Source organism: Lathamus discolor, chromosome 12 (genome assembly GCF_037157495.1).
Source record: "Lathamus discolor isolate bLatDis1 chromosome 12, bLatDis1.hap1, whole genome shotgun sequence".
In the NCBI taxonomy this organism is placed as follows: domain Eukaryota; kingdom Metazoa; phylum Chordata; class Aves; order Psittaciformes; family Psittacidae; genus Lathamus; species Lathamus discolor.
The window spans coordinates 2,826,354-2,852,206 of NC_088895.1; the positions used below are offsets into that span (position 1 = coordinate 2,826,354).

Below are 25,853 nucleotides of genomic sequence, written 5' to 3' on the forward strand. Positions count from 1 at the left end.
GTTTGTACATGTAATACTCTGCCCACTTCAGCTCTTGGGACGGGCTTGTCTTGTATTTTCTTTCCTATTTTCTCCCACTTATTCCCCTCTCCCACCCCCGTCCCAGCGTGCAGAGTCTTTCACAACATGCTCTGCTCATTTCGCTGTCGAGGGGAAGAGCAACAGGATTTGTGCTGCTTCTGCAGCCCGCGCCAGGGCAGAGGCAAACGGCTCCACAAGTGGTGGGCATTAATCACGCCTTGTCTTTACAGAAGGTGAGCTCCATGCACGGTGCACCCACTTATTCGCTCTTAAAATCCCCCCTTCTCCTTCCAGCCCGTCGCCTTCCTGTCTCCACTGAACAGCATTTTCCCCTGGCCTGGGATCCGGACAATTGTCCTAATGGTGTTTAAAGAAAACACGGATTAAACGTTCATTAATGCTTTTCTCCCGTATTTAGACTGTAACCTCAGAAACCCTGAGCGTGTGTCAAGCCTCACTCTAACGAGGAAAAAGTTGTTTTGGTGGGGTGGCCCTCAGGACCCCCGAGGTGATTTGGGAGCCTGAATGCAGTTGATAAACCGGGAATCACTTTCCCGGCTGCGTTTAAGCCCCCAAACCACCCAAGAACTGGTCCCGAAGTAGGGAGAAAGTGGCTCTGCTCGCCGGGAGCTCATTCCCTTTCTTATCCAAAGGATCAAGAAGTGATGCCCCGGATCCCCGTCTACTTTCTCCCAGCCGTCCATCTTCTTTCTAACTGAAACTATTTCTTCCGCCGCTTTTTCCGAGCCCACTTGTGAGTTTTTAAGCTTCCCTTTCAGCCCATGCCATTAAGGAAGCGGCTGCAGCTACAGGTGAGCAGGGATATGTCCGGGGTCGGCGGTGGCTACCGGTGGCTCCGGCTGGGGGCTGCAGGCACCGAGCCGCTCAGGCACGCATCGACCGCGGGGAAGGATGCTCCGCTCTGCATCGCGGAGCCCGGCGTCGGGCAGGGGCGAGCCCGGCGGTTCTCCAGTAAAACCCCAAACCTTTCCCCCCTAATCCCCGTCACAGGAGGGGGAAGAATCCCCTCCGGGAAGCGCAGCGAGAGCTGCACAAATATTGTTTACACCTGCGAGGCGAAGCTTGGCTCTATTCTGCTCCGCTCGGCTTTAATTGGAAATCTTTTCCGTCTGCCCTGACTCCCGCATCATCTGGGTTTAATAAATTCTCACAACACTCCTGCTGCTCCAGAAAAACGCTGCGGCAGAAGTCGGCTCTGCCCGGATTTCTGAATCCCAGCAGAAGAGTAATTACAGCAGGAGCAAGAGTGGCCTGGGACTTGGTTTTGGTCCAGGGGAAAAGGGTTGGGGAGGACGGGGAGAGAGAAACCTAGCTATGAAAGTGGGGGCTGGAAAGCTTATGGATGTGTGTACACACACGTACATATGTACAGAAAAGCGAGGAGCAAGTGCAGGATCGAAAGCAGAGCCTGTCTTTTCTGCAGCCACGTGTGCCATTAAAAGCAAATAATTCAAAGTGCTTTTAAACTATAAAAACATGGGATCTTTCCCTTTCTGTTACTGTTATTTTTTTTTTGGGGGGGGGGGGGGAATACAGATCCCGTCTCCCCTTCTCAGATGACCTCGAAGGACCGGTTTTTTCACTTTCCCATGTGTGCGCGTTTGCACTTTCCGGAAATCAATCTAAAGTTTGTTCAAGATACTGAACTGAAATAAAACAGCGCTGCAAAAACCTCCCGCGCCCTAAAGACAGAGAAGAGCCCCCCCTTCCCCCCTTCTTTATTTATTATTATTAATATATTCATATTGTTGTGCTCCCCACGGGAATGATCTCCGAGGGATTTGCTGGATCTTGTGTGGATGTAGAGAAGGGAAGGGTTTGGTGCGGCGCAGCGAGTTGCTGGTGCCCCGACGTGCCGGGGGCTGGCTGCGGGGCGGACCGGAGCCCTCAAAGCCGCTGGGACCTGCTACCCCCCTCACGGGCAGGCCGCCGCTGGGAGCTGTCCCCTTGCAGCAGGGAGAGTTGGGGAGCGATAGGGAAGGAGGAGAGGGCTTTTTCCTTCCAACACCATCTTCGGGAGTGCCGCTCGGATGGAGCCTGCACGTCGGGTGTCACCTTCAGGCTGGCCGAAGCGGCCAACTTCTTCAGCGTACCCCGAAAGTTTCCCAGGGCGGAGGGGGCACATTTCGGCTGCCTTTTGCAACCCCTGTGTGACGGCAGAGGCGTGAAGCCCTTCCCTCGCCCTGCGCAGGCAGATGCCAGGGGTCAACATACGGAGAGGCTGTAGAAGAGGGGGAAAAAAACCGCGATCCCAGACGCTCCCAAACCTCCTCACTGGGGCATTGGAAAAAATAAAGCGCTTCCCTCTTCCCCTGTAAAATCGCTGGGGTTTGTAGATTTCTTTCTTTGCCCCGGGGATGGTTTGGGATCTGTTTCAGAGGACAAAGAATGAAATGAAATTACTGGGGACACGGTCACCCCGTGGGTCCCCCACGGCTGCGAGCCGGAGCTCCTCGCTACCCAAATGCGCCGGGAGCATCCGCTTTTTGCGGGTTTTGAAGTCCCGCAGGCAGGGAGGCTGCCGGGGAGGGGGCGATCCCCGGCAGCCCCATGGGGACACGGCTCACTTCTGCCCGTCCCGGCTCGGGCCGCGGTGGATCCGCTCGGGCACGTCGAGGGCTCGGGGCTGGGAACAAACGTCGCGTCCAGCAGCAGTTGTCCGTTGCTTCTTCTTCTCTTTCATGTATCTCCTGCCTTGGGGTGTGCGTGTGGGGGTTATGGCTCTGTTTAATTGAAACCTAGTAAGGAAAATAGTAATTGATACCAGGCTGCGATGGAGAATACGTGTCCGCGGCTACATGATGGGTGTTAGTTCAGCAGGCTTTAAGAAGCCGATTCTTCTTCTCTGTCATTTCTCTATTGACAGCAGCCCCTATTAGATTTACCATGTCCTTTTGCAACAGCTGGTGTGTCCCCCCTCCCCAGCTCCCCCCGGGGCCGAGGTATCAATCGATGGCCGGGTGACTTGGTGGCATCTCGAAGAAAACGGGAGTAAAGTGCGTGTCAGCGGCGGTGCCAGGGGCTCCCGGGTCCCCTCCTTGCTCTGATGCAACCCGGCGTCTACCGTGAGCCGGTGACATCGTTGTGTACAGTGAGCCCGGCGGTGCTCAGCACCGCCCCAGCTCCAGCACCACTCCGCAGCCCCAGGGTACGCAGGGCAGACCCCGGGAGGCGGGGATGGAGGTGGGAAAGGCTCCGGGTTTGGGTTGTTAACAAACACGGTTGATGGTCAAAGCAGATAAAATCGGTTTCTTCGCGGGGTGCTCTCCGGTGCCTTGTTCGACGGGGTCTGCGGGGAAAAGCGGGTGGGGGGCAATGTCGCATCAGGAGTGCTGCTGCGGGAGAACCCGTCCCTCCTCGGTCCTGGTGATGTGGTGTGTGTGTGTTTAAATGCTTGAATAAGCGTACCCACTCCTCCCCTCTTATGCAGACACACAAAGACAGCATTGAAAAGATAGATCTGTTTGACTATAGGAAACGACAATTAGTGCTACTTCCTGAGCAGCAAACTGTATGTATATGCCTGGCTATTAAAAAGAAAATCAAACTCTTATCCAAATAATGAACTCTATATACAATTTCTGCTCGGCCAACACTGGTGGAAGCATAAAAATGGGTGTAAAGAGGGCGAGGGAGGGAGCTTGCATTTCACTTCTGCCAGCCACACACTGGTGAGAGCAAGAAGACTGGGGGGTGGTGGGGGGTGGTGGAAAAAGCTGCTGGGGCTGCAGGTGATTCTTTGTGGTAAGGAAAAGCAGAGTAGTGCAAAAACAGCTCGAAAAAGGTAAAAGAGAGGCAAACTGCAGAGAGAAGACCAGCCCCAGACCTTGCTGTGCCCTTAAGTGTTTGGGCCAGTGAGGCACGGCCTGACTGGGAGGTGAAGGGGAAGCTGCAGGAACTGACTCTGGGTGCTCCTTTATTTTCTTTTCCCATTGGTAGAAGCAACTGAAGAGCATCAAAGCTGGCTGGGGACAGGAACAAGGTGATAGATCACAGGTCTTGTGAGGAGGGGAGCAACTAGGGCAGAGCCAGTGATCCAAGCCTGAGTGATGTTTGGTGAAGGGGGCTAAAAATCATAATCTTGGAGCCCTGATGTTTGGGCTCCCACCAGGAGCTGGGCCAGGAGGGCTCAGGAGGAGCGAGGAGCTGAGGGCTGAAGTGACCCTGGCCTGGGGGGGACAGTGCTGCCTGACTCCACAGCAGCTCTGCCATGGTCAGTGCTGCCATGCTCTGAGCTGGGCCATGCTGGACACATGAGCAGCTTTCATCATACCCCAGTGAGGGCCAGAGGGTGAGAAACCTCTTCAGAGGCTGCTTTCCTCTCTTTTTTCACCGGTGCTCCAACACGGCATGTCCTGGGCTCCCCCTGGTCCTGCAGAGCCCTGAGCTGACTGCACTGGGAAGAGGACCTGACCCTTCCTGTTCCCCCCTACTTCTGTTCGGAGAGATGGGAGCAGCCCCTTTGATTGTGGTCGGACACGATGGGGCCCAGACTGCTCAGAGAGAGATGTGGGGTTCCTTGTTCTTGCTATTTCTAATGCTTTTTTGGACTCGGGCAGGTTATTTTGCAGTTTTCAGGCCACACTTTCTGTAAGATTCGACTGCCAATTGGAAGAAGGGCTCTGCCAAAGGGAAAGGCAAAGAACTGCAGTAGCGAGCCCCCCCACTGTCCATAACAGTTTATACAGTCCAAGTATATAGACTCGCTCCCTAAGGGACCCGCTTCATTACATTTGTGGCCTGCAGTGCCACTCTGGGATGGAGCTGTGTCAACACGGCCCTCATTTACTAACACCTTTTGCTGGGCTAGGGAAGGGCCTGCTCAGGGCGGGGAAGTTTCCGTCGGAAGAAGCGTGTAATCGCCGCTTGCCAGATGCCCCCCGTGCTCCAGCCGGTATTTACTGCAAACCTGCCAAAGTAAACCAGCCCGCTGCGTTGTACTCCGGATAAACACAGCGCAGCCACGGTGGGGTGTTGCCTTCCGAAGGGCTGGAGCCGGAGCAGAGGCTGCGTCGCCGGGGGAAAGGGAGGGAGGAGAGAGGGATGAATCCTGCAGGGTACGGGGCGGCTGGCAGGAAGGATGGGTCTGGGCCCCTGGGGATGCTGGGGACAGACAGCGTGATAAGGAAATGCACAAGTAGGATGCAAAACCCCACTTACGTTGTGCGGGTTGGCCCTGCTCACCACGCACCAGGGCTTCTTTCCGGTAGGGCACCCGGCACACGCAGTGGGTGCAAGGGACACCTCGGGGTTTGCAGTCGGAACAGGGATTTGCGGTGTTCCCCAGGGCACGAATCGCCCCCGGTCGCACACCCCGCGCACCAAGATCTCCACGTACACACACACAGAGGCCGTGGAGCGCTTTCACAGCCCATCCACGCATACACACACGCCTCGGAGCTGCTCCTGCAGGCCTGCGAGAGGACGTGTGGGCCCCAAAAGCTGGGCTGCCTTTATTTTCCTCTTGCCTCCTTTTCCTCCAGCTGGCTCTTCAGGCCACCGGGAGAGAGCCAGCGCCTCTCTCCTCCCACACCTCCAACACACACACACGGGGGCAAGGCTCGCTGCACGCCCCGAGCTCTCGTGTAAACGCTAAAAGTTGCTTAGGAGGGTGAAATCTGAGCAAGCGGGGCTCTCCCAGCCGCTCCACCACCAAAGGCCCACGGTCTGGCCAGCTCCGCATTCCCTCCGGCCTGGATTGAACCAGGGAAAACCCAGCGAGGTGCTGGTGACAGGGGCGCTGGGGAAGGTGGGAGCCTCCCCTCCCCTCTCCCCGCCTTTAGCTCTTGTGCTCCGAGATTAGAGAGCCCCGGCCTGGCCGCTCTCCGGGGGGACAGCGGGGACCTTTCATGCCTCTTTGAAGAGCCAAGATAGCGTCGGCCTTGGTGCAAGCCCAGCCTGCAGACGGGCCGGGAGGCGCGGGGCAGCCGGCTATCTCAGCGTGCTATCACCCTGCCTCCTCTGCGACCAGCCCCATTCCCCCCTCCGCCCCGCTCCCGGCCCTTTGCCATGGGCAGCACGGATCTCCTCTTTCTTATTTTCATTTATTTTTATCTTTTTTTTCCTTTACCCCCTCTTTCCACTTCGCCATCTATTTCTGCGGGCCTCATTTATTTATTTCTCTGCCTCGCTTCCTTATTTCTGGCAAAGAGGCGGCTAACAAGTAGCTGGAAGCACTGGCCAATATTTAACTAAGATGGCTGGCCATCAGGTCCCTTTTGTTTGCTTGCAAATTAATCATCCAGCGCGCAGTCGGCGCCAGGGTAGATTTATCACACACAGAAGGGGGAATGAGGCGGCCGAAGGGAGACAAAGACTGTTCGCACCTTCCCGCTTTTGATCTTAGATTAGTGCAGCCTCCCTTCATAATACGAGTCTCCAGGGGGCTTCGTCGGGGAGGTCACTCGGAACTGGCGGAAGTTTGCACGCCATTAGCCAGACGCTGGAATTGGAAATCATAAGCGGCAAAACACTTTATTTTCCTCCGCGGGTGGGTGCCGAGCGCGGCGCAAGGTGCGCGGAAGAGGCGCGGAGGGTGCCAGCGACTCCGGCCTCTGCCGCGGAGCCGAGGGAGCGCACCGGCGGGGCGGGCGCGGGGATAAGGGCGCGGCGGGGCTGGGAGCGGCTGCGACTGTCCTGGTCGGGAGCCTCCTGGTCCCCGGGGCCCGGTTGAGGCAAATTGCGGCAAACTTATGGAAGCCGCCGGGCGTTTGTTTGCGGGCTCTGTTGCAGGGAAGGGATAAGGGTTCGGGAGGTCCTACCGGGCCCGAGAACCGGCTCCGAGCAGAGGCTGGAAAGACTCGCTGCCTTGGTTGGTAACTAGCTGCACAGCGCAGCCGAGCGCCGCGCGGGTAGCCAAGCTCCTGGCTTCGAGAAACACATCAGATTCCACCCCCCCGTCATCCTCTTTGAACGCATTACTCCCGCTTCCTTTCCTCCCTCCTCCTCTTTTCTCCATCCACCCCCACCGTCGACCAAAGGGGAGATATTTTGGTGAATGCAAAGCGATCCTAGACGCTGGTTACTACAGGGACTTCACCAAGCTGGCGCCAAGCGCTCTTAACCATGTGCGTCAAAAATGCAATGTTAGAAGAGCTAATCACTTTAGAGGTTCCGCTCCCATCTGCGCGCAGCCAGCGCCGGGCCCCCGCGCTCCGCCGCTCCGCTCCCGGAGGATTAGCTTCCCTTCTTTAAAGCAGGATGGGGGTGTCGGAAGATCGCACAGCTACCCCCGGAGAGGCGGGGGAGGTGATGGGGAGATGACTCGGCACCTCCCAGCGCTAGGATATCCCTCCCGACACCCGTGGGCACCCCGTGCCCAACATGCCCACGGCTCCCACGACACGCACCCACCCAGCCGCAATTCCCCTCTGCACTGTCCTCACCCCACCACCACCATAAACTTCCCAAGCGGATCCTGCCCGGCTCTTCCTTCCCTCTCCATGGGGCCGGCGCAGCCCCACGCGTGATGCCTTCCCAGGGGGGTGGCTGGCTCCAAGAGGGCCCGGGCACGGGGGCAACCCGCGGATGGGCCCCCCCCGCCCGGCGCTGCCCCGGCCCTGCCCCGGCCCGGGCGCAGGGAAAGCCGCACTTCCCGTCTCCTCCCCGCGCACCTCATGGAAGAGGAGGGGTGTGGGAGCGTAACCCTCTCGGCGCCGGTGCCAGCCGAGTGGCCTTAATCATCAGCGCCGAAGAAAGAAAGGGGGGAAAAAAGGCGTAATACGAAAAGAAAGAAGTAAATTCCCGTTTTCCAGCCGTTTCCCCTCAACCTTCCCTATGGATTGATTAGCAACAGCCAGGCCCGGGGTTGAGCCGAGCTGCGGCCCCTGCTCTCCGAGCTGCAGCCTGCAGCCGCTCACAACAATAATAACGGCGGCCGCGGCAGCCGGAGCCGAGCCCCGAGCCGCGGTCGGGGGGGACCCGCGGAGCCATCTCCCGGGCCGGCTCCCACCGCCCCCCGGAGCTCACCCCCAGATCTATGGGGGGAAGGAAAGCTCCGAGCCCCGGCCTAGAGGTCTTGTCTCGTTTAAAGAAACCAACTCTCCCGTTGGAGGGGGGGGGCAACGGGAGTTGGGGGGGGGGGGATGACGAACACCAACCCCGGTGGCTGCGGGGACCGGCTGCAGCCGCGACGCGGCGGGGATGGGCGTGCAGCGCTGTGGGCCCTGCGGCCGGCAGAGGTGGGTCCGGAGCTCCGGGGCGGGGGGAGCGCACCGTGCGTCCCCCTCCCTTTGCGGGCCGAGGCAGAGCTGGGGGACGGTGCGGCGGAGCAGGGGGGCACCCAGAGCCGGACCCCTACCACCATGCGTGGAGCCTCCCCATCCCAACTCCCGGCGTGCCCTCGCCGCTTCTCCAGCGCTGCCAGCAGCCGCTGCTCGGGAAGCTCCTACCGGGGCAGGCGGGCGGAGGAGAGAGCGCTGGAAATACCCGGGCCGGCCATCGCGGGGAGCCGGGGCTGGGGGGAGGCGGCCCCCAAGAGCCCCCCCCCCCCCCCCCGAGAGGCGGGTGCTGCCGGCCGCCCTCCCCGGCGCTGCCTGCGCCCTCCCCTCTGATCATGTTGACATATTCACACGGCCCGGAGTACTAGTGATGCTTTGCTGCAGCGTTACAGTTTCCGACACCTTCTTTTTATAACTCGGCTCTGTCCCCCTTCCACTCGACCTGTCAAAACCACGCCTATGGAGCCTCACAATTGGTCCGAAAGCGTCAAAGAGCCAATCAAGGAGGCTCCAGCTCCCTTGTAACCCACAACACATCCATACAATCTGGTGCACGCAGAGCACAGACTCACAGGGAATTCTCAGAGCTGAGAGGCTCCTTCTCCCTCTCTCTCTCTTTCTCTTTTCCTCTCTTTCTCTTCCCCCCCCCCCCCCCCTTCTCTTTCCCTCTCTTTCTCCCTCTCTCCTTTGCTGGAGCGCTGCTGGAGAGGAGACAAAAGTATAATTATTCCAGATTTTTTTTTATTTTTAAGGTAGAGTGAAAGAGAAAGAGAAGGGAAAAAAAAAATAAAGGCAAAGGAACGGGGTGAAAGAAAGAAGAGATCCTGATGGAAATCAGGGCACCCTGACCAGCTCCTTCTTGGAGAGGGGGGAAGGCGAGGCAAAACCGAGATTTCCCTACAAGTTTTTCCTGCTGAAGGTTGCTCAGGAGCCTTCCTCGGCCGGCGAGGGGGGGGTGGGTTTGTTTTCTTCTCTCTGCTTTCCCTCCCTTCCCAGCCTCTGCTCTGCAGCCTGACCGTACGGAGGAAAGGTGGAGGGGTGGGGGGGAGGGGGGGGAGAGAGCCAGCCACCCAAAAAGCAAACCCAGCTTCGAGCCGTCACCCTCCGCCACGAAAGAAGAGACGGGGGATTGAGACTAACAGAAAGAAGAAGAAGAAGAAAAAAAAGGGGAACTCGGCTTGTCCAGCCCTTCTGCGGCAACAGGAGCAGACAGCGAACCCGGTGGATTTCCCCCCCCCCCCCCTCCCTTCTTCGGCGTTTCTTTTCCAGCGCAAGGACTTCCACTCAGGACACACACACACAAAAAAAGGCAAACCGCAGAGACCGAAGACAAAAAAAAGCAGGACTAATAATGAACAATCCTGTTAATCCGCTGTCCCGAGGGCTGGGGATGTGCCCCGGCTCGGGAAGTTGTAGGCTGTAGAAGTTCTGCCTCTCCCCCATGTACTGTGCTGTCTAGAGCTTGTTTCCCCCCACCCTGTATTTTTATTTTTGGTGATTTCTTGCTGTTATTGTTATTATCTTAATTTTTCTTCTTCATGATGTGCTGTTAGAAACCACTCCGGGACTACTCCAGCAGTAGGAAGACCGAGGAGTGGAGTGGATGAATATACCGATGAGAGATCCAGTAATCCCTGGGACAAGCATGGCTTATCATCCTTTTTTACCGCACCGGGCACCGGACTTTGCCATGAGCGCTGTGTTGGGACATCAGCCTCCCTTCTTCCCGGCTCTGGCTTTGCCTCCCAACGGGGCGGCTGCTCTTTCCCTTCCCGGGGCTCTGGCTAAACCCATCATGGATCAGTTAGTGGGGGCTGCAGAGACTGGTATCCCCTTTTCTTCCCTGGGTCACCAGGCAGCAGCCCATCTGAGGCCTTTAAAAACTCTGGAGCCAGAAGAAGAGGTAGAAGATGATCCGAAAGTGCATCTGGAAGCCAAAGAGCTTTGGGAGCAATTCCATAAAAGAGGCACGGAGATGGTGATTACCAAATCGGGAAGGTAGGTCTGGGTCGGGGGTTTGCGTCTTTCTTGTGTTTCCACCCCTCTCCCTCACCCCTCAGCCCCTGAGCACCCCACCAAGCTGCTCCGGAGCAAGGCTCTTTCATGGGAGGCTATCTCCATAAAGCTCCTTTCACCTGGAATTACGTGAAGTTTTAGGCAGCCCAACTCGGGCAGCAACACTGCGGGGAAAGGCTCCGCCACGAACCGGCCCTGCTCAGCGAGAGGGTCCCTTTCGTGCTTCTCTAGCTTAATGGTACTTGGGGAAAACTGGGAGCAGAAAGAAAATCACTTGGGGTTGGCAAAGGAGCCGGCCTCATTTCAGCCCTGCTGCACGTAGGTTTTCTTCCTTCAGGAAAAGGAAGGGGGAATGAAGGAAAAAATTCTCCGGAGCGGCGGCTCGCTGCTGGCGAGGCAGGAGCTGCAGGAGGGCAGATAGGTTCAGCTTATCGGTCGCTTCCCTTACGCCTCTCTCTGCTGGGATCTAGGCGTGCATTTGTGCTGACTAATTCTAGCTGGAAAAGCACAAAAAGCTGCCAAAGGCACGCAGCGGTTCCCGGCCCCGTAGCTCTCGTCCCTACGGTCGTGAAACCTTCTCCCGGGAATGAATGAACCCACCCGGCTCGTCCGTGCTCCGCGCTTCTGCCTTTTAGAGTTTTACCCACCTGAAATCCCTCTCTCTATTGACATCTGCTCTCTTTTACAACTCTACCTATCGCAGGGATGACACAGAGGGGGGAAAACCCCCTTTGCACCCGGGTGTTTTTCTAAGGGACTTTATTAGAAACCTCCTAAACAATTCGCGTGTAATTTGCCAGGAAAATGACTCGAGGAAGCCACTCCTGAAAAGTCTTCTTAGATGGCCTGCTGCTGCCTTGCTGGAGTTTCACCTACTTGCAGGGCACCAGTTGCAGGCTCAGGGGAAAGGAAAACTGAACTAAGAGCAGCAAGGAGGGAAAGGCTAAAACCCCCTTCACCCATTTTACTGCTTTCCCGAAGTTTTCCTGTGTTAATTGCGGTCCGACAGTTTTTGCGCGAAAGCCTCGGCCGGTGTTAAGCGCTCTTACATGTTCCAAAGTCATGTGTTTCCTTTTAAGTTGAGATCGCTGAATGCCAACCGCTCGATATAATAAACAGCAAATTTGTGGTATCCTGTTGCACCTCGGAGCCCGGCCGGGTAGCGCGGTGCGGGATGCGGGGAGCCCCCCGCACACCATGGGCTGTCCCCGGCGGGGGGGAGCCCCGCAGCCGCCCAACCGAAAGGGCTGCTTAATTTTTCCTCCTCTTCTGGAAAGTGAAAACATCCCCTCTCCGCTTCCTCACTGGTGGATTGGGTCAGAATCATGCGGAATAGGTATTTTATCGGGGTGCGAGCTGTTCGCATTTCTTTGTTTAGCAGGAAAATAAAGGGAGAGCCGAGAGCCCCAGCTGAGGCTCTATGGGCTCAGGAGTGGCAGAGGGAAGGCGCCTGCAGATTCCTAAGGAACACGGACCTCTCCCTCTCTGCTTTCCATCCCAGGGACCATTTTCTCCTGAAACTTTGAGGCGTTTGAGCAACCGTTTCGCTGTGGGCGGAGGAGGGGAGAGGCTTTTTGCTGCTTCGAGCTGAAGCGATTGCTTGATAGAAGCGCTACCGAGAATCAGGAGCTTCTTTAAACGCTGTAATTAACTATGTTTTATTTTCGTCTTGTCTTCTCTTTACACCCCTCCAACCCCTTCCCTCTCTGCCCATAGGAGAATGTTTCCTCCATTTAAAGTGAGATGCACTGGACTGGATAAAAAGGCCAAGTACATTTTATTGATGGATATTGTGGCGGCGGATGATTGTAGGTACAAATTCCATAATTCCCGGTGGATGGTAGCCGGGAAAGCTGACCCTGAAATGCCAAAGAGAATGTACATCCACCCGGACAGCCCGGCCACCGGCGAACAATGGATGTCCAAAGTCGTCACCTTTCACAAGCTGAAGCTCACTAACAACATCTCTGACAAGCACGGATTTGTAAGTGCCTTTTCCCCTTTGCTTTGCCCCCTCCTTACTTCTGGACCCCCTGCTCCAGCCAGAGCTGGGCCCGCAGCTCCCGTGGCAGGGAAACAGGGAATAACGCGCTTCGGCCTGGTTTACAGAATTCCCTGATCTTTAGTGCTCCTGATGTCAGGATGGAACGCTCGAGTTTGTTCTGTATCCTCTCCGTGCCATTCAGCATTAACTTTAGAGAGGTATATTCCCAGCACAGCGCAACTGGGTATTTGTTAGAGCTGTGGTGACTTTCTATATCTATTTTATTTTCTTTAATAAAGTCGATCACGCTTTTTAAGCATAGGAAAATGATATGTGCGTGTGTATAAAGGACTTAAAGGCCTAAGTATGCAAACATTTAAATATATATTAATCTGGATAATGTAAAGCAAGCCAGAGTGAAAATAAACAGGGACCAAAATCAGAGGTCAAGTTGCCCATTCATGTCTATCCACTCCTTTACATTTACTGGGTGTGCAGAGATAAAAACTTACCCTAAGAGTGAAATCAAACAAACCTGCTGATAAGTGCTCTGACGATCCTGGCCATTTCTTTCTGTTCCTGGGCAAGCCTCCGCCTCGGAGCAGGGGGTTGCTGGTGGTGACCGCGGTCGGGGGATCTCTAATGTGCCGAAGATTGCATTTGCTGGCTGTGATTTGATTAGACGATACATTTTTGCCTGTCGCAGAAGGCCTTAAGTGGATTGGGGCGAGCAATTAGACCTAGCCAAGGCTCTCGTGGTCGTGTTGCTGTTGTAGCTGCTGCTGCTTTTTTACTTGGGTTTAATTTTTATTTCGCTTTTAGTTTTCTTTCACTTTGAAATCAAAGCACTTCGCGGCCCGAGCCGAGGCGGTTTCTCCCCCTCTCCTAAGAGAGCTATGCTGGGATTTTCCTTCCCTTTCCCCCTCCGAAAAGGCCAGCGGATGAGCCTAACCCCGGCGAGCTGGAGCTGTCAGTGCTTTTTGTTGGCTGCTGCAAGGCGTGTGCGTGTGTTTGGAGTGTGCTCGGCGGGGAGGAGGAGTGAGTGGAGGAAGGAGAGGGAAGGCAAATTAGGAGGAGAAAGTGCCGGTGGCTGGGGGGAAGTGCGAGGCAGGGGTGCTTGCTCCTGATGACCGTCTTCTTCCCCCCCCTCCCCGTCCGCTCTCTGCTGCCGGCCGCTGCTCCCCTACCCCCAGACCATTTTAAACTCGATGCACAAGTACCAGCCCCGGTTCCACATCGTCCGAGCCAACGATATTCTCAAGCTTCCCTATAGCACGTTCAGGACCTACGTTTTCCCGGAGACTGAATTCATCGCAGTGACCGCATACCAGAATGATAAGGTAAGGAGATTAAGAATGGATTTGTTTTACGTGTTTTGGCTTTTAAAAGAACTTCTGCTCTGCATTGTTCCCTTAAAATCACGAAGCCCATCCCGCTCTTCTCCCTCCCCCCATCTTTTCCTCGTCTTTTCCCCCCAAATCTCCTGGATCCAACTTCGGGAAGGCGCCGGGGGAGGGGGTCGGGCACCCTCCTAGTACTGACCTCGGGGAAGGCAATTAAAAGGGAGGTCTGGGGGGTTGGGGAGGCCGTTTAGGGCTCTTAAGCTTTTTATTTCACCGGTACCGCTCCCCAGTATGTGGAAAGAGGTAGGATGGGGTTGGGGATCGCGATCGCTGCTCTCGGTGTGAATTGAATCTAAGATGCATCAGAAAAGGAAAAAAAGAGGGGAAAAAAAGAGACTCAGCTCCGTGTGTCGAAAGACAGAGGGGGAGAGCAGCGGGGCTGGAGATTTTGTAATTCTTCCTGGCCTTTGTGCTGTTTTAGCTCCTTTAACAGCAATTGGCAATAAGGCTGGAGCGCACGTCTGGTTCCTATTATTATTATATTATGATTTTTTTTTTCTTGCATCCTGCAGTGTTTTATTATTTTTTGTGGTGCAGAAATATGCTCTGATCAGAGAGGGCTATCTCGCTCGAATTTAGCTGCGAGGTCTGAAAGAGCCAGTGTGAGAAAGTTTTGCAGCGCTGCGGACGCTGCCTTCCCGTTTCTACTGGTTTATTGTCGCTTGCGACCAAGGTGGTATATCTGGGAGAGTGGCAAATGGTGAATTTATGATAATTAAGTCAAGTGGAAGGAAGGGAAAGAGCCAAAAAAGGGGGCTTTGATTTATTTTTTTTACCTCTCTATAAATTATAACTTTGCACGCGTGTGCATTAAGCGCGGAGGGTCTGGATGTGCAGCGCCCACTCGCTGCAGCTTTCCGTCCCTCTCTCTGCGCCTTCACATCCTTCACTATTAAGGAGTGAAAACGGGCGACTCCATCCCTTCTACCCTCCGTTTCCAAAAAGCCGCTTCTCCCTCTTGGGGCTCGGGTTATTTTCTTCTGTTTCTGCGGTCGGGCGCTTGCAAGGAAATGGAAAGAAAATGTGTGTACAGAGAGTAGCCTTTGCTTTGGGCTCTGTCAGCTGGGGCCGGCTTGGTTGAAGGACCGAAATGAGCATAGTTGTCTGATTGCCATGAAATCGCCTGGAAAACGGCATGCGGGAGTGGCGGGAGCCCTCGCCGGCCGCTAGGAAGGCACGGCCGGGATCACCTGGATTAAAACTCCTGCTGGGTTTTAGCAGTGGGTTTTCCTGCTCTTTGCTGATCCCGGGTGGAAGCGAGGGGGGGTGGCGGGTGGTAATGCGGTGGCCGGTGCCGGTCCTGCCCAGTGCTCAGCTGCAGACAGGGATTTGCTTTTCCGTGTCCTGCTCTGCCCTCAAACTGTGGGGACTGCGGCACTTCCAGCCTGGTCCGGGACCGGGAGTTGAGCATCCCGGCTCCCGTTGTCCTTATCCCATTATAGCCACGGGAGCCCCGGCTGGGCTTTGAATCAGCTTCCGCTCATTGTATGCAGGGGTACGGGGTGTCATGCACCCCCCCCAATCCCTCCAAACTCCTGAAGAAGCAGTCGTTCCCTGAATCCCGAGGAAAACCCCAAGCATCCACCGGAAAACTTACGTACTACCAACCCCCTGCCCCCCCAAATCAACTGGCTCCTGGCACCCCCAGCGCCCCAACGCACACGCGGAGCATAATGCGATTATATAAAGTATTTTATTATAGCAAGGGGGATGGGGTGGGCATGATTCCTTTGCGGTTTAATTATGGCATTTAAAGAGTTTTAAGCACAGGCATAACTTGCATGGATCGCATTGCACAGCTCAATTAATTCCGATGCGGTGGCAGCAACACGGGGCTCTTTCATTGCCACCGCAGCCCGGGGTCACTGGCCAGCCCTGACAGGGGGTTGGGGATGAGCTGCCTCCAAACTGGCTGGGGAAAAGAGAGATTCACACCAAAACTAGGGATCTCTCCCCCTTCCCGTCCTGCTCCTGCCGGGATCCTGCAGGCACTGGGGAAACTGGGGAGAGAGGTCTCTTTGCTGCTGGTTTTTAACACAAAAATCTCCTTATTTCTGTCCCAACCCCCTGCCTATTTGTTTTTATTTCTCTCCATCCTATAGATTACTCAATTAAAAATTGACAACAACCCCTTTGCCAAAGGTTTTCGGGACACCGGCAATGGAAGGAGGGAAAAAAGGTGAGTCTGGATAGATTATATAGAGGCGCCTCGTTGGGGTTTTGTGGGTAAAGCTCAGAACTCGAGCAGAGGTCAAAATCACCTCGCCTTGCCTCCAAACCACAAGTTCCCCCGCCAAAATTCGTAAGGATCTTGGCGTTAATCATGCCAAGCTGATTGCATGGGAATTCTTTCCTGCTTTCCATGGGTTTTTTTGTTTTCATGGTGCAGGGAATGGCTTGCCAATGGGCTGGTGGTTTATTAAGCAGGTATCACCGGAGAAAGAAGTTTTCCTTAAGTTTTTGAGAGGGAATGTTACATTATAGTATGTGGGACTGGGAAAGAGGGAGAAGTAAGGGCAGAGGTGATCGCTGGCTCAATCTCCGGTGTTTTCGCTGGGACTGTATTGAAAAGACGAATATATGGAAGAGAAACATGGAAATAAACTGCTGTGACAGAGGTATCTCGTGAATATGGAAGTAATTAATGATGGAAGAATCTCTGTCTGTTACTGAAAGCAGCAGGATGCAGTTTGTGCCTCAGGTAGACAGATGGACAGGACTCGTTTTAATGGACTCCAGAATTCCATTTTTAATCATGGGAAAAATAGAGAAAGGGATGATTTTTGTTTTCTTTGATGGGGGATATGTCTTTATTTTGTTTTTATTTTAGCCATTTGCACTCGCGTTTAGATAATGAATAAATCTGTTCATTCCTCTTTTTTAACAACCACCCGCCCCCCTTCCTCCCCCAAAAAGGGGGCTTGGAAATGTAATGTAAAACAAGAGGCCTTTCTCTTTACCTAGCCCTGAGCCTGGTGCATACACACACACACACACATGCCAGCTCCTTGTGTCCGCCAGTGTGAAAATAGAGCCAATGCTGGAGCCACAGGACGGAAATGATTTCTAATTTCTCTCTAAATATAAATAGATTTTTACTCCGGGTTAATTGTTGGTGAAAAGATTACATAAAGTGCCTAACAAAATAACCACTTCCTAGCAATCTTAGCAACCATTAAGATGGCTCATATCTCTGGAACATCCTCGCCTTTTAAAAGCTAATCTCCAGGGAATGCTTCCCTCTCCCCTCCGCCTCTCGTCTTTAATATCTGCCTTTGCTGAGGAGCTGCTCACTGCTTCCAAGAAATCTCCTCTCATTAGCAGCCAAGGCATTCCCCCCTCGAGGGGACCTTGGCCCTTCATTTCCCTAGTCATCCCCAAATAGGAACTCGAGCAGGACTGGGGAAGGGATGAGGGTCCCGGGGGGGTCCCTGGGTCCGCTCGCCCAGCGAGTGCATGTGCCCATAGGAAGCAGCTGACCCTGCAGTCCATGCGGGTGTACGACGAGAGGCAGAAGAAGGAAAACCCCACCTCGGATGAGTCCTCCAACGAGCAGACGGCCTTCAAGTGCTTCGCCCAGTCCTCCTGCCCCGCCGTGCCTGCTGTCGGCACCTCCAGCCTCAAAGGTGAGAGCTGCGGCCCCCGGGTCCCTCCCGAGGAGAGCCTGGGCCCTGGCTCTGTGTGCGGGGGACAGATCCCAGCCTGTAACACTGCCCTCCAGCACCCACGTTCCTTCATTCCTGCTTTCCTTTATCTTTCCTTCTTTTCTGTTTTCTCTCTTTACTGTCTTCTCTTTCTTCAAGCTTCTTTCTCTTTTTGACCCCTTTTCTTTTCCAATCTCTGTCCTTCTTGCTGTTTGCTTCTTCTTTCCTTCTTTCCTTGTTCTTCTTTCTTTCTTTCCTCCTTCTTCTTTCCTTCTTTCCTTGTTCTTCTTTCTTTCCTTGTTCTTCTTTCTTTCTTTCCTCCTTCTTCTTTCCTTCTTTCCTCCTTCTTTTTCCTTCTTTCCTTCTTCTTTTTTCTTTGTTTCCTCCTTCTTCTTTTCTTCTTTCCTCCTTCTTCTTTCCTTCTTTCCTCCTTCTTCTTTCCTTCTTTCCTCCTTCTTCTTTCCTTCTTTCCTTCTCCTTCTTTCCTTCTTTTCCTTTTGTCTTTCCCTTTCCCCCTCTTTTCCTCTCATTCTCTCTCCCCACTGTTTCTCGCCTTCTCCCTCTCCCCCGGCCTCCTTCTCCCACTGCTGCACGTTCATTCCTCCCCTCCTTGGTTCAGAAAGGAGCCAGCTCCAAGTCAAGGGAGCAAAGACAGACCACGGGGCAAAAGTTCAAAACTGGAGTCACTCCATTAATATTCCTCTCTGAATCTGTTATTAGAGGAAGGATCTTTCCCCTGGATACAGTCCCGAACTTTGTTATAGAAAAGTCACCCTCGATTCTTTCCCGTGCGGGGTTGGGAGCTGTCTGCAGCTCTCTCCCATGTATTAATCCATCCAGGGGTTGGGGGGGGGAAGCAGGGGGAGGAGGAAACAACCTCTTTTTTGTTGTTGCTTTACTCGTTTGTTTAAAGTCCTGCCGAGAGAAGGGGAGGGGAGCTGGGAGGGGACCCGAAAAGCAAACCAGAGCTTCGCACCTGGGGCGCTGAAACTGGGAGATGAAGTGCAGAGGAATCCAGCGAAGCCGTGCATGCGTTTAGGGAGGAGGAGGCAGGGGGTGATGGAGGCTGCTCTCTGTGTGCGTGTGTGTGCGCCCGTGTTCAAAGTTTGCCTGTTAAAAAGGCTGAAAACTTGGGAAAAGTTCTTGGAAGAGGCATCCCCGAGGCTCTCCAGCCCTGCCGGGGGGACGGGGTCGACCCTACCGCTTCACTGCCTCTCCAGCAGCCAGGAGGCTCCCGGGCTGGGGGGGTGCCGATACCCCAGGCAGCAATGCCCCCCCCCAAAAACACTTGGCCTGAGGGGGCCCTCCTTAGGGCCGCTGCTTTGTTTCGCAGCCAGTTTTGCTGTGCTGGGTAAAACTCGGGCTTGCCTTGGATAGGGAGGGGGGTGGGAGCGGGGGGTGTATTTATTTATATAGAGAATAATCATAATAAAAGGAAGTATTTACACCTAAATCTCTGGCCGGCCAGGAAGTCTCTCTGCCCCCCTCCCCAGCCCGACGGGGATTTAGGGACGCGCAGAGCCGGATCCCAGCCCCGGGCTCCCTTTGTCTTGCAGATCTCTGTCCCAGCGAGGGAGACAGCGATGCAGACAGCAAAGACGATCCCTTGCTAGAAGCCAACGAGACGAGCAAAATCAGCACGACCACAGCCACCACCCCAGCGCCCGCCAGCTCTGCCGCGGCCGCGGGAGACGACCCCCGGGAGAAGGGGGGCAGCCCCTCTAAAAGCCACTTCTTCCCCAGTGACTCAGCGGGGAGTCGGAGCCGAGAGAGGACGGAGAAAGCCCCTCCGGACTCGCGGCACAGCCCGGCCACGATCTCTTCCAGCACCCGGGGGGGAAGCCTGAGCAGCGAGGAACTGAAAAGCCCCCTCAGGGATGGTCCCAAAGTAGATGAGAACCGGCTGCTGGGCAAAGAGCCCTTCGCCCCCCTCACGGTCCAGACCGACAGCACGGCCCACCTGAGCCAGGGACATTTGCAAAACCTCGGCTTTCCCCCTGCCCTGGCCGGCCAGCAGTTCTTCAACCCGCTGGGGAACGGGCACCCGCTGCTGCTGCACCCTGGGCAGTTCGCCATGGGGGGGGCTTTCTCCGGCATGGCCGCCGGGATGGGCCCCCTGCTCGCCACCGTCTCCGGGGCATCCGCCGGTGTGTCGGGACTGGACAACACGGTCATGGCCACGGCAGCGGCCCAGGGACTCTCAGGAGCATCGGCGGCTGCTTTGCCTTTCCATCTGCAGCAGCATGTCCTGGCTTCTCAGGTACCGCACCCCCACCCCGGAGCAGGGGGGCTCCGTCCCGGGGGAAGGGGGGCAGCAGGGCACCAACGTGAACCCCCGGAGCGCTTCCGTTCACACACTGCCCCCGTTGTCCTCTAGCTTCTGTGCCACTGCACCGGAGCCAAGCATTTTACCCTCACTCCCTTGTCTTGGCAGCCCCCCCCGGCACAGCAAGCAGCTCTGTGGAGTGAGGCTGCCCCATCGGGGGAAGGGTGGGGTGTGTATGGTTGTACCTGTGGGGCCAGAGCGTTTCACCCAGTGAAAGAAAATCGCCCTGCAGAGGAGATGAGGGGAGACAGCATGTGCCTTGCCTCATTTTGCCCCTACTGGGCCACAACCTCCCCTCGGAAGGGGGGGCGGGGAAGAGGTTGGAGCCGTGCAGGTCAGGGTCTGACTCGGGGGTCCGGATGGTTTTGGCCTCGGCACTGCTTGGGTGGGTCTGCATCCCCTCCCGTGGCCAGCAGCTTGGCCACTGTCAGCTCTCCCAGTGGTGTGTGCGCGGCGGGGATGCCGGCGTGGGGGTGCCGTGGAGCATCCCCCGAAGGGGGGGGAGTAGTGCAGGCTCGTAACCCTTTCCCTTCTCTCTCCTCCCCCGTCCCGCAGGGCCTGGCCATGTCTCCCTTCGGAAGCCTCTTCCCCTACCCCTACACCTACATGGCAGCGGCGGCCGCCGCCTCCAGCGCCGCCTCCAGCTCTGTGCACCGGCACCCCTTCCTCAGCGCCGTGCGGCCGCGGCTCCGCTACAGCCCCTACCCGCTGCCCGTGCCCCTGCCCGACGGCAGCAGCCTCCTCACCACCGCCCTGCCCGGCCTGGCCGCCGGCTCCGGCGAGGGTAAAGCGGCTGGGCTGGCCGCCAGCCCCGGCTCCGTGCCCCTGGACTCCGCCTCAGACCTCACCAGCCGCTCGTCCACCCTCTCCTCCGGCTCCGTGTCCATCTCCCCGAAACTGGGTGCGGACAAGGAGGCGGCCACCAGCGAACTGCAGAACATCCAGCGCTTGGTCAGCGGGCTCGACCCCAAGCAGGACAGATCCCGCAGCGGCTCCCCGTAACCCCCCCCCACCGCCTTCGGGAGCTCATTTCAAATCAGTCTCGCAGTGCACTTTGTTTGAAAGAAACCACATCCTCCACCCCGCGAATGTTTGGGTTTTGTTTCGTTGGGGGGATTTTTACCCCCCCCCCTTGTCTTTTTCTTCCCCTTTATTTTGTGTTTTTAATATAACACCACCCCCCCCACCACCCCCCCCGCAGTGTTGTGTGAGCGTTTATCAACTAAAAGGTATCTGGTGAAGCAGGGGGTGAGGAGGGGCGGGGGAGAGAGGGTTAAGGATGGGAGAGTGGAGCCGGGGTGGGAGAGCTGGGTTGGAGGCTGCTTGCAGGGAGCGGCCTGGCCGAGCCGGGTCACCGGCGGGGTTGTGGCATCCTCTTTTGTTTCTTTTTTTTTTTATTTTGATTTTTAAAACTGTGTAAAAAAAAAAAAATCCCGAAATGAACCAAAAACCGGAAAAAAAAAGAAAAAAAACCAGAAAAAAAAACCACCTTAAAGCAAAAATAAAGAAAAAAAAAAAAGTCAAAACAAACGTATGGATAAAAAATAAGCAAGAGAAGTGATTTGTTTTTTCTTTCCAAAAGAGAAGTGTGTAAGTAACTCGCATATCGGTTCTTCAGCAGTTGTTTCCTGGGCGGGTTGTGAACGACAACCCCCTTAGTCAATATTAAGGGAAGCTGTGTGTTTCAAATATCGTTGTGATGCCTGAGAGCCAGCCGGTGGCTGGTTTTGCATGTTCCATAGTAGTCTGCTTTTTCTTTGGGGGGGGGGGAGGGTGGTGTGTTACTTTTGATTTCGGTGGGGTTTTGTTTCTTTTTGAATGCTCGTTTCGAATCCCAGGGAAAAAAAATTATTATTAATAATAATAATGAAAAAACAACAAAAATAAGACCTACCTTAAACCATTCTCCCTGTAGCAACAACAATACGAAGTGTAGTTGGAAAGAGAAAAAGAAGTGAATTTATTTTATCTCCAACCCTCTAGCTTGACTGTAGGTTTATCACAGCTTTCCCTCTAATTGTATATGCAATAACAAGGTTTAAACATACTGAGAAGAAGAAAAGAGCGGACACTATTATTAAAACAAAGTATTTATGTAATTATTTGATAACTCTTGTAAATACGTGGAATATGAATACTCGAAATTAAACTTTAATTTATTGACATTGTACATATCTCTGTAAATACGACTGCAGCCGTCTTCTTTTGTGCCTCTTCTGGTTTTATTTTTAGTCGTTTTCATTTCAAGTTCGTAATTCCTTTAAACATACACCCCGACCCAGAGGAGAAATCCCCCGTTTCTGAGGGCTCACGTTTTCAATCGGAGTTCACCCCAGAGAACCTGACCTCGTCTTTTTGTAAAGGAGCCGACCGCAAAAGGCAAAGCAGAAACAAGCAAAATTAATCAAAGACCTTTAAAGAAGAAGAAGAAGGAAAGATTAAAAGGAAAGGCGATGTGCCATGGTAGCTTTTAATCCTCGATTTCTTCAGTGTTCAAAGCGCTACTTTCCGTATAGGATATCAACAGAAAGTTATACACGCGACAACAGGCTTCTCCAGCGGCTTGAGAGAAAGGAAAACGATGAAGATTCTGAGAGTGTCTTTACTTTGTATTATTTCTCCCCCCCCCCGTTTCCTTGGTGTGTCTCAAAAGAAAACCCCCAACGAACCCCACGATGGAGTTTTACTACTGTGCTTATCGTTGTCTTTGTTTGAGTGAGTGCGTATTCTCTTGGCTTGAAAGTCAGGTGCTCAGAGCTGGTTCAAAGGAAAAACCAAAACTAATGAAGGTATATTTTGTGTTATATAAATGTTGAGAAGTTCTTGCTATTTCTATTTTTTTTTCTGTATTCCCCCCCCCCCCCCTTTTAAAAGTCACTGAAGTTTCAATAAATTTTTATTGAAATGTCTTGGGCGTACTGTGAAATGCCTTCACCCCAACCCTCCCCAACGTGCCTGGGAGGATGGAGGGGTTGAAAGATATATATCCCTCGCCTGCCTTTCTCCTCCATCCCCCATCCCAATATTAAGCTATTTCTGCTGGAAGGAGCTAGTACGAACCAGCCGTGATGGTGTCGTTTGAATTGTTGGTGGGAAAGTACGAGTTTTAAGCAAGCTGTTTAATGTACCTTTTTCGTCCTCACCCCTCTTTTAAAGTCGATCCAGAGGCTACTCAGTCACCTCTTTTAATGGAACAATATTAAGTGGCGTTTGAAAAGTTAATGAGAAAGGCTCAGCTATGCTTTTATCTGTCATAAATTAATAACGCAAAAGTGAAGAATTAGAGAATCGATCGGTTAAATTTTAATGCAGAGCCCTCCTTCAAAGTTTCCAGGTAAAGTGCTCAGGAGCTGCTGGGCTTGTTTTCCCTCCAGTCCGGGCAGAGGAATTGGCTTTTCCAGTCAGTTATCACCTGGAAATCGAGGAGTTTGTTGGTTTTTTCCTCCCTTGGTTTCGCCCCTTCTTGCCCTTGGGCGAGATATGTTGAGATTAAGTAGAAAATAGCTGGAACGGGGGCAGGCATCCAGGCTGGACCAGTGGCCTGGGAGGTCACTGAGAAGAGAACTGAGACCTGGCAGCTCCTGCCTGTACCTTTGCCAGCCCATGAGCACATCCTTTAGCACAACATGTATATTTCTCTCTGCTAAAGAGATTCCCCCCCGCCTCCCGTCAAAAGTTAGTGGCCCATATATTGGAAAGTGATTCATCCTCCGCCAGTAATAAATATTATAAGGATGTACTTCCAGCCTGTATCCTGTTTGATACTCGGCCCTTGGCCCCTGCACCGGCGAGATAAAGCGAGCTTCGGTGGGGGAAAATGAAGAGAAAACTCCGATTTTTAACAGGTCCTCAAGCCCCCCCATCCCCTGCACATCAAATCCAGCTCAAGTCCCCTTCATGAGCGGATGGGACCCCTCCCATTTCAGCTTGGTGGGTGTGTGTATGTTAAACTCACTGTGCTTGCGGGGGGGGGAAGGTTTGGGCTGAGCGGGTGGCCCATATTGATGGCTGCTGGAAGTGCCACTGCGGCTGATGCTCTGGCCCAGGTGGGGTTTTAGGGATAGAGTCTGGCAGAAGAAATAACTCCCTTCCCGATCCAAGGCAGCCAGCCTTCGGCCTGCACCCCACAAGCCGGTTTCCACAGGGGCTGCAGCTCCCCCCGGGCTGTACAACCCTCCTCGCTTCGCCTTCACCCTCCTCCTCCTCCTCTCTCAGCTCCGGCCCCAGGGGTAGCGTAAGGGCATCTTTCCAGTGTTACAGCCCCTCGCTGCCATTCTTTGGCTTCAGGAGTTATGGGGGAACCCCTATTCTCTCTCCGCCCCCCAACTGCTGTCCCCCCCTCATCTCTCTTACACAGGGAGAGTGGTTTGAGGGAGGGGGGGTGGTATTTGCAGTTGACGAGGAAATTCGCTTCTGGTGCTCAGAGGAAAGCAAACACCCCCCCCCCCCCCCCCAGCACCCCACTCTCTCGTCGCCTTGCCTTCGACCCCGGCGCCCAGTAGCCGCTCCGCAGCCCCGGGGCGCCGCAAACGCGGAGTTTACGATTTATTTCCCTTTATCATTATATTTTTAAAGGCTGAGGGTGCAGCTTGATTGATTTAACCCCCTCCCCCGGGCCTAACGCTGACCTCCCCCTCCCCATGCCCTTGCAAGAAATCCGTGTACCGCAGGTGTAACTCTGACTTGCAAATGGCTTTATCTCTTGTGTATCTTATTTGTATATAGTAACGTTAATGAGTAACTCTTGTGGCGCTTGTGGATGGAGGTAAACAGCGAGCAATCTCTCTGGATTATCCTGTCTATTACTCACCTGGCGCCTGTCTTGATATCCTCAATGGTTTTATGGCTGATGCAGGCGACCCGGCGCTGGTTGGAAGTTGGGGGGGGGGGGGGTGTCCGGCCTCCGGGGGGGGCTGCGCGGCGCCGGCGCCACCTCTCGGGCAGCCCGGGCAGTGCGGAGCGGACCTGGGGCACCCACCGGTAGCTTCGAGGCGGGGGGGGGGGTGTGGGTGTGTGGAAAGATGAAGCGGTCCCGTGTCTGTGTCTCCCCCCCCCCCCCCAGACCCCCTGTGGGGCTCGCTGCGGGCTTTGCTGGGTTTTAACGCACGGGAGGTTTAGCCCCGAGTCCAAAGTGCCTGGGAGAGGAGCGCAGGGCTGGGGCCGCGGACACCGATACCGAGCCCCCCGCGGGGCCCGGCCGTGCAGTCGGCAGCCACCGTCCTGCCGGGCCACGCTCCGCTATTAGTTAATTATTGATCGATTACAAGTGAAAACTTATGAGGTGTGTGGTGTCCCGTCCCCCCGTGTCCCCGTCCCCCCCCACCATGCTCCCGGCCCCCTCACACGCACACACGCTCCTGCCCTCTGCAAACACTGCAAGGGAGGCGGGTTGTTGGTTTTGGCCCTGACAGCTTCCAGGAATATGAAATATTGAAGCCTTTCGGTCTCTCTCCCGTAGCCTGGACGCCCTTTTTTTCTTTCCTCCCCTCTTTTCCTTTGTCTTCCCCTTTCTATTCCTTGTCCCAGCTCAAGGAGGGGGGGGGGGGGGGGTGTCTCATTGTGGCCGGGCTCCCTCCCCGCACGCAGCCAGAGTGCGGGCTCACAGAGCGCCAGGCCTCGCAGATCAAAGGGACCTCTCCAGCTTCCGCGCAGGGGAAGGGGGGGTGGTGGGGGTGTTGGGAATAATAAAAGGTTGATTTCTTTAACGATTGGGGTTTTTTCGTAGAAGCCTTGGAAGCTGGGAGCATCCAGCCTCCTCCCTGGCCCCGGGCTGCAGGATTGCACCGGGAAACGATTTTGGGAAGGCAGAGAGGGGGGCTCCGGAGAAGGGAAGAAGGGAAAGAAAGAAGGGGGAAAAAATCGGAGGAGCTGCTTGAAATTTAGCAGCCGTGTGTCTGCCGGAGCACACAGCCCATCCCGGGTGGGAGAGGGCTCTGAGGTGCCCAGGTAGGCAGCGGGACCCGGCCCGTGCACCCCACCAAATGCCGTCACAAGAGCGGAGTCAAAGTGAACCCGCAGCGTCTCGGGGGGGAACGTTGGGGACGCGCAAAGGGCGCACCCCTCAATTTGAGCAGCCCGGTGCGAAGCGGTGACCGGAGCGCGCTGCTCCGCACACGGACACGCAGTGCCCTGGCTGAGGCACGGACAGACGGACGGAGGGACGGGCGGACCGGCTGTTTGCTGTCTCGGGAGGGTGAATGGTCTGATGTGGCGATTGCC

At 54.9% G+C, this 25,853-nt stretch overlaps 1 protein-coding gene across 2 annotated transcripts; it reads left to right on the top strand.

Annotated features, from left to right (window-relative positions):
• Positions 1–8,782: 8,782 nt before the first annotated feature.
• TBX3 (T-box transcription factor 3) lies at positions 8,783–22,543 on the top strand. Of its 2 annotated transcripts, XM_065692110.1 has the most exons (8): positions 8,783–9,216; positions 9,815–10,259; positions 11,994–12,261; positions 13,455–13,601; positions 15,767–15,843; positions 17,133–17,290; positions 18,865–19,568; positions 20,190–22,543. In XM_065692110.1, the coding sequence occupies exons 2-8, from the start codon at positions 9,865–9,867 to the stop codon at positions 20,634–20,636; spliced, it is 2,196 nt and encodes a 731-aa protein (XP_065548182.1). In that variant the 5' UTR covers positions 8,783–9,216; positions 9,815–9,864; the 3' UTR covers positions 20,637–22,543. The 2 variants fall into 2 exon arrangements, with proteins under 2 accessions (XP_065548182.1, XP_065548180.1); XM_065692108.1 differs by lacking the exon at positions 8,783–9,216 and having other exon boundaries at positions 9,243–10,259.
• The last annotated feature ends 3,310 nt before the right edge of the window (positions 22,544–25,853 follow it).

Excerpts from the sequence above, each read along its gene's own strand:
- TBX3 (XM_065692110.1), top strand. The coding sequence starts at position 9,865 with ATGAATATACCGATGAGAGATCCAGTAATCCCTGGGACAAGCATGGCT. Across the intron at positions 12,262-13,454 it reads TCTCTGACAAGCACGGATTT|ACCATTTTAAACTCGATGCA; the intron begins GTAAGTGCCTTT and ends CCCTACCCCCAG. Across the intron at positions 15,844-17,132 it reads AATGGAAGGAGGGAAAAAAG|GAAGCAGCTGACCCTGCAGT; the intron begins GTGAGTCTGGAT and ends ATGTGCCCATAG.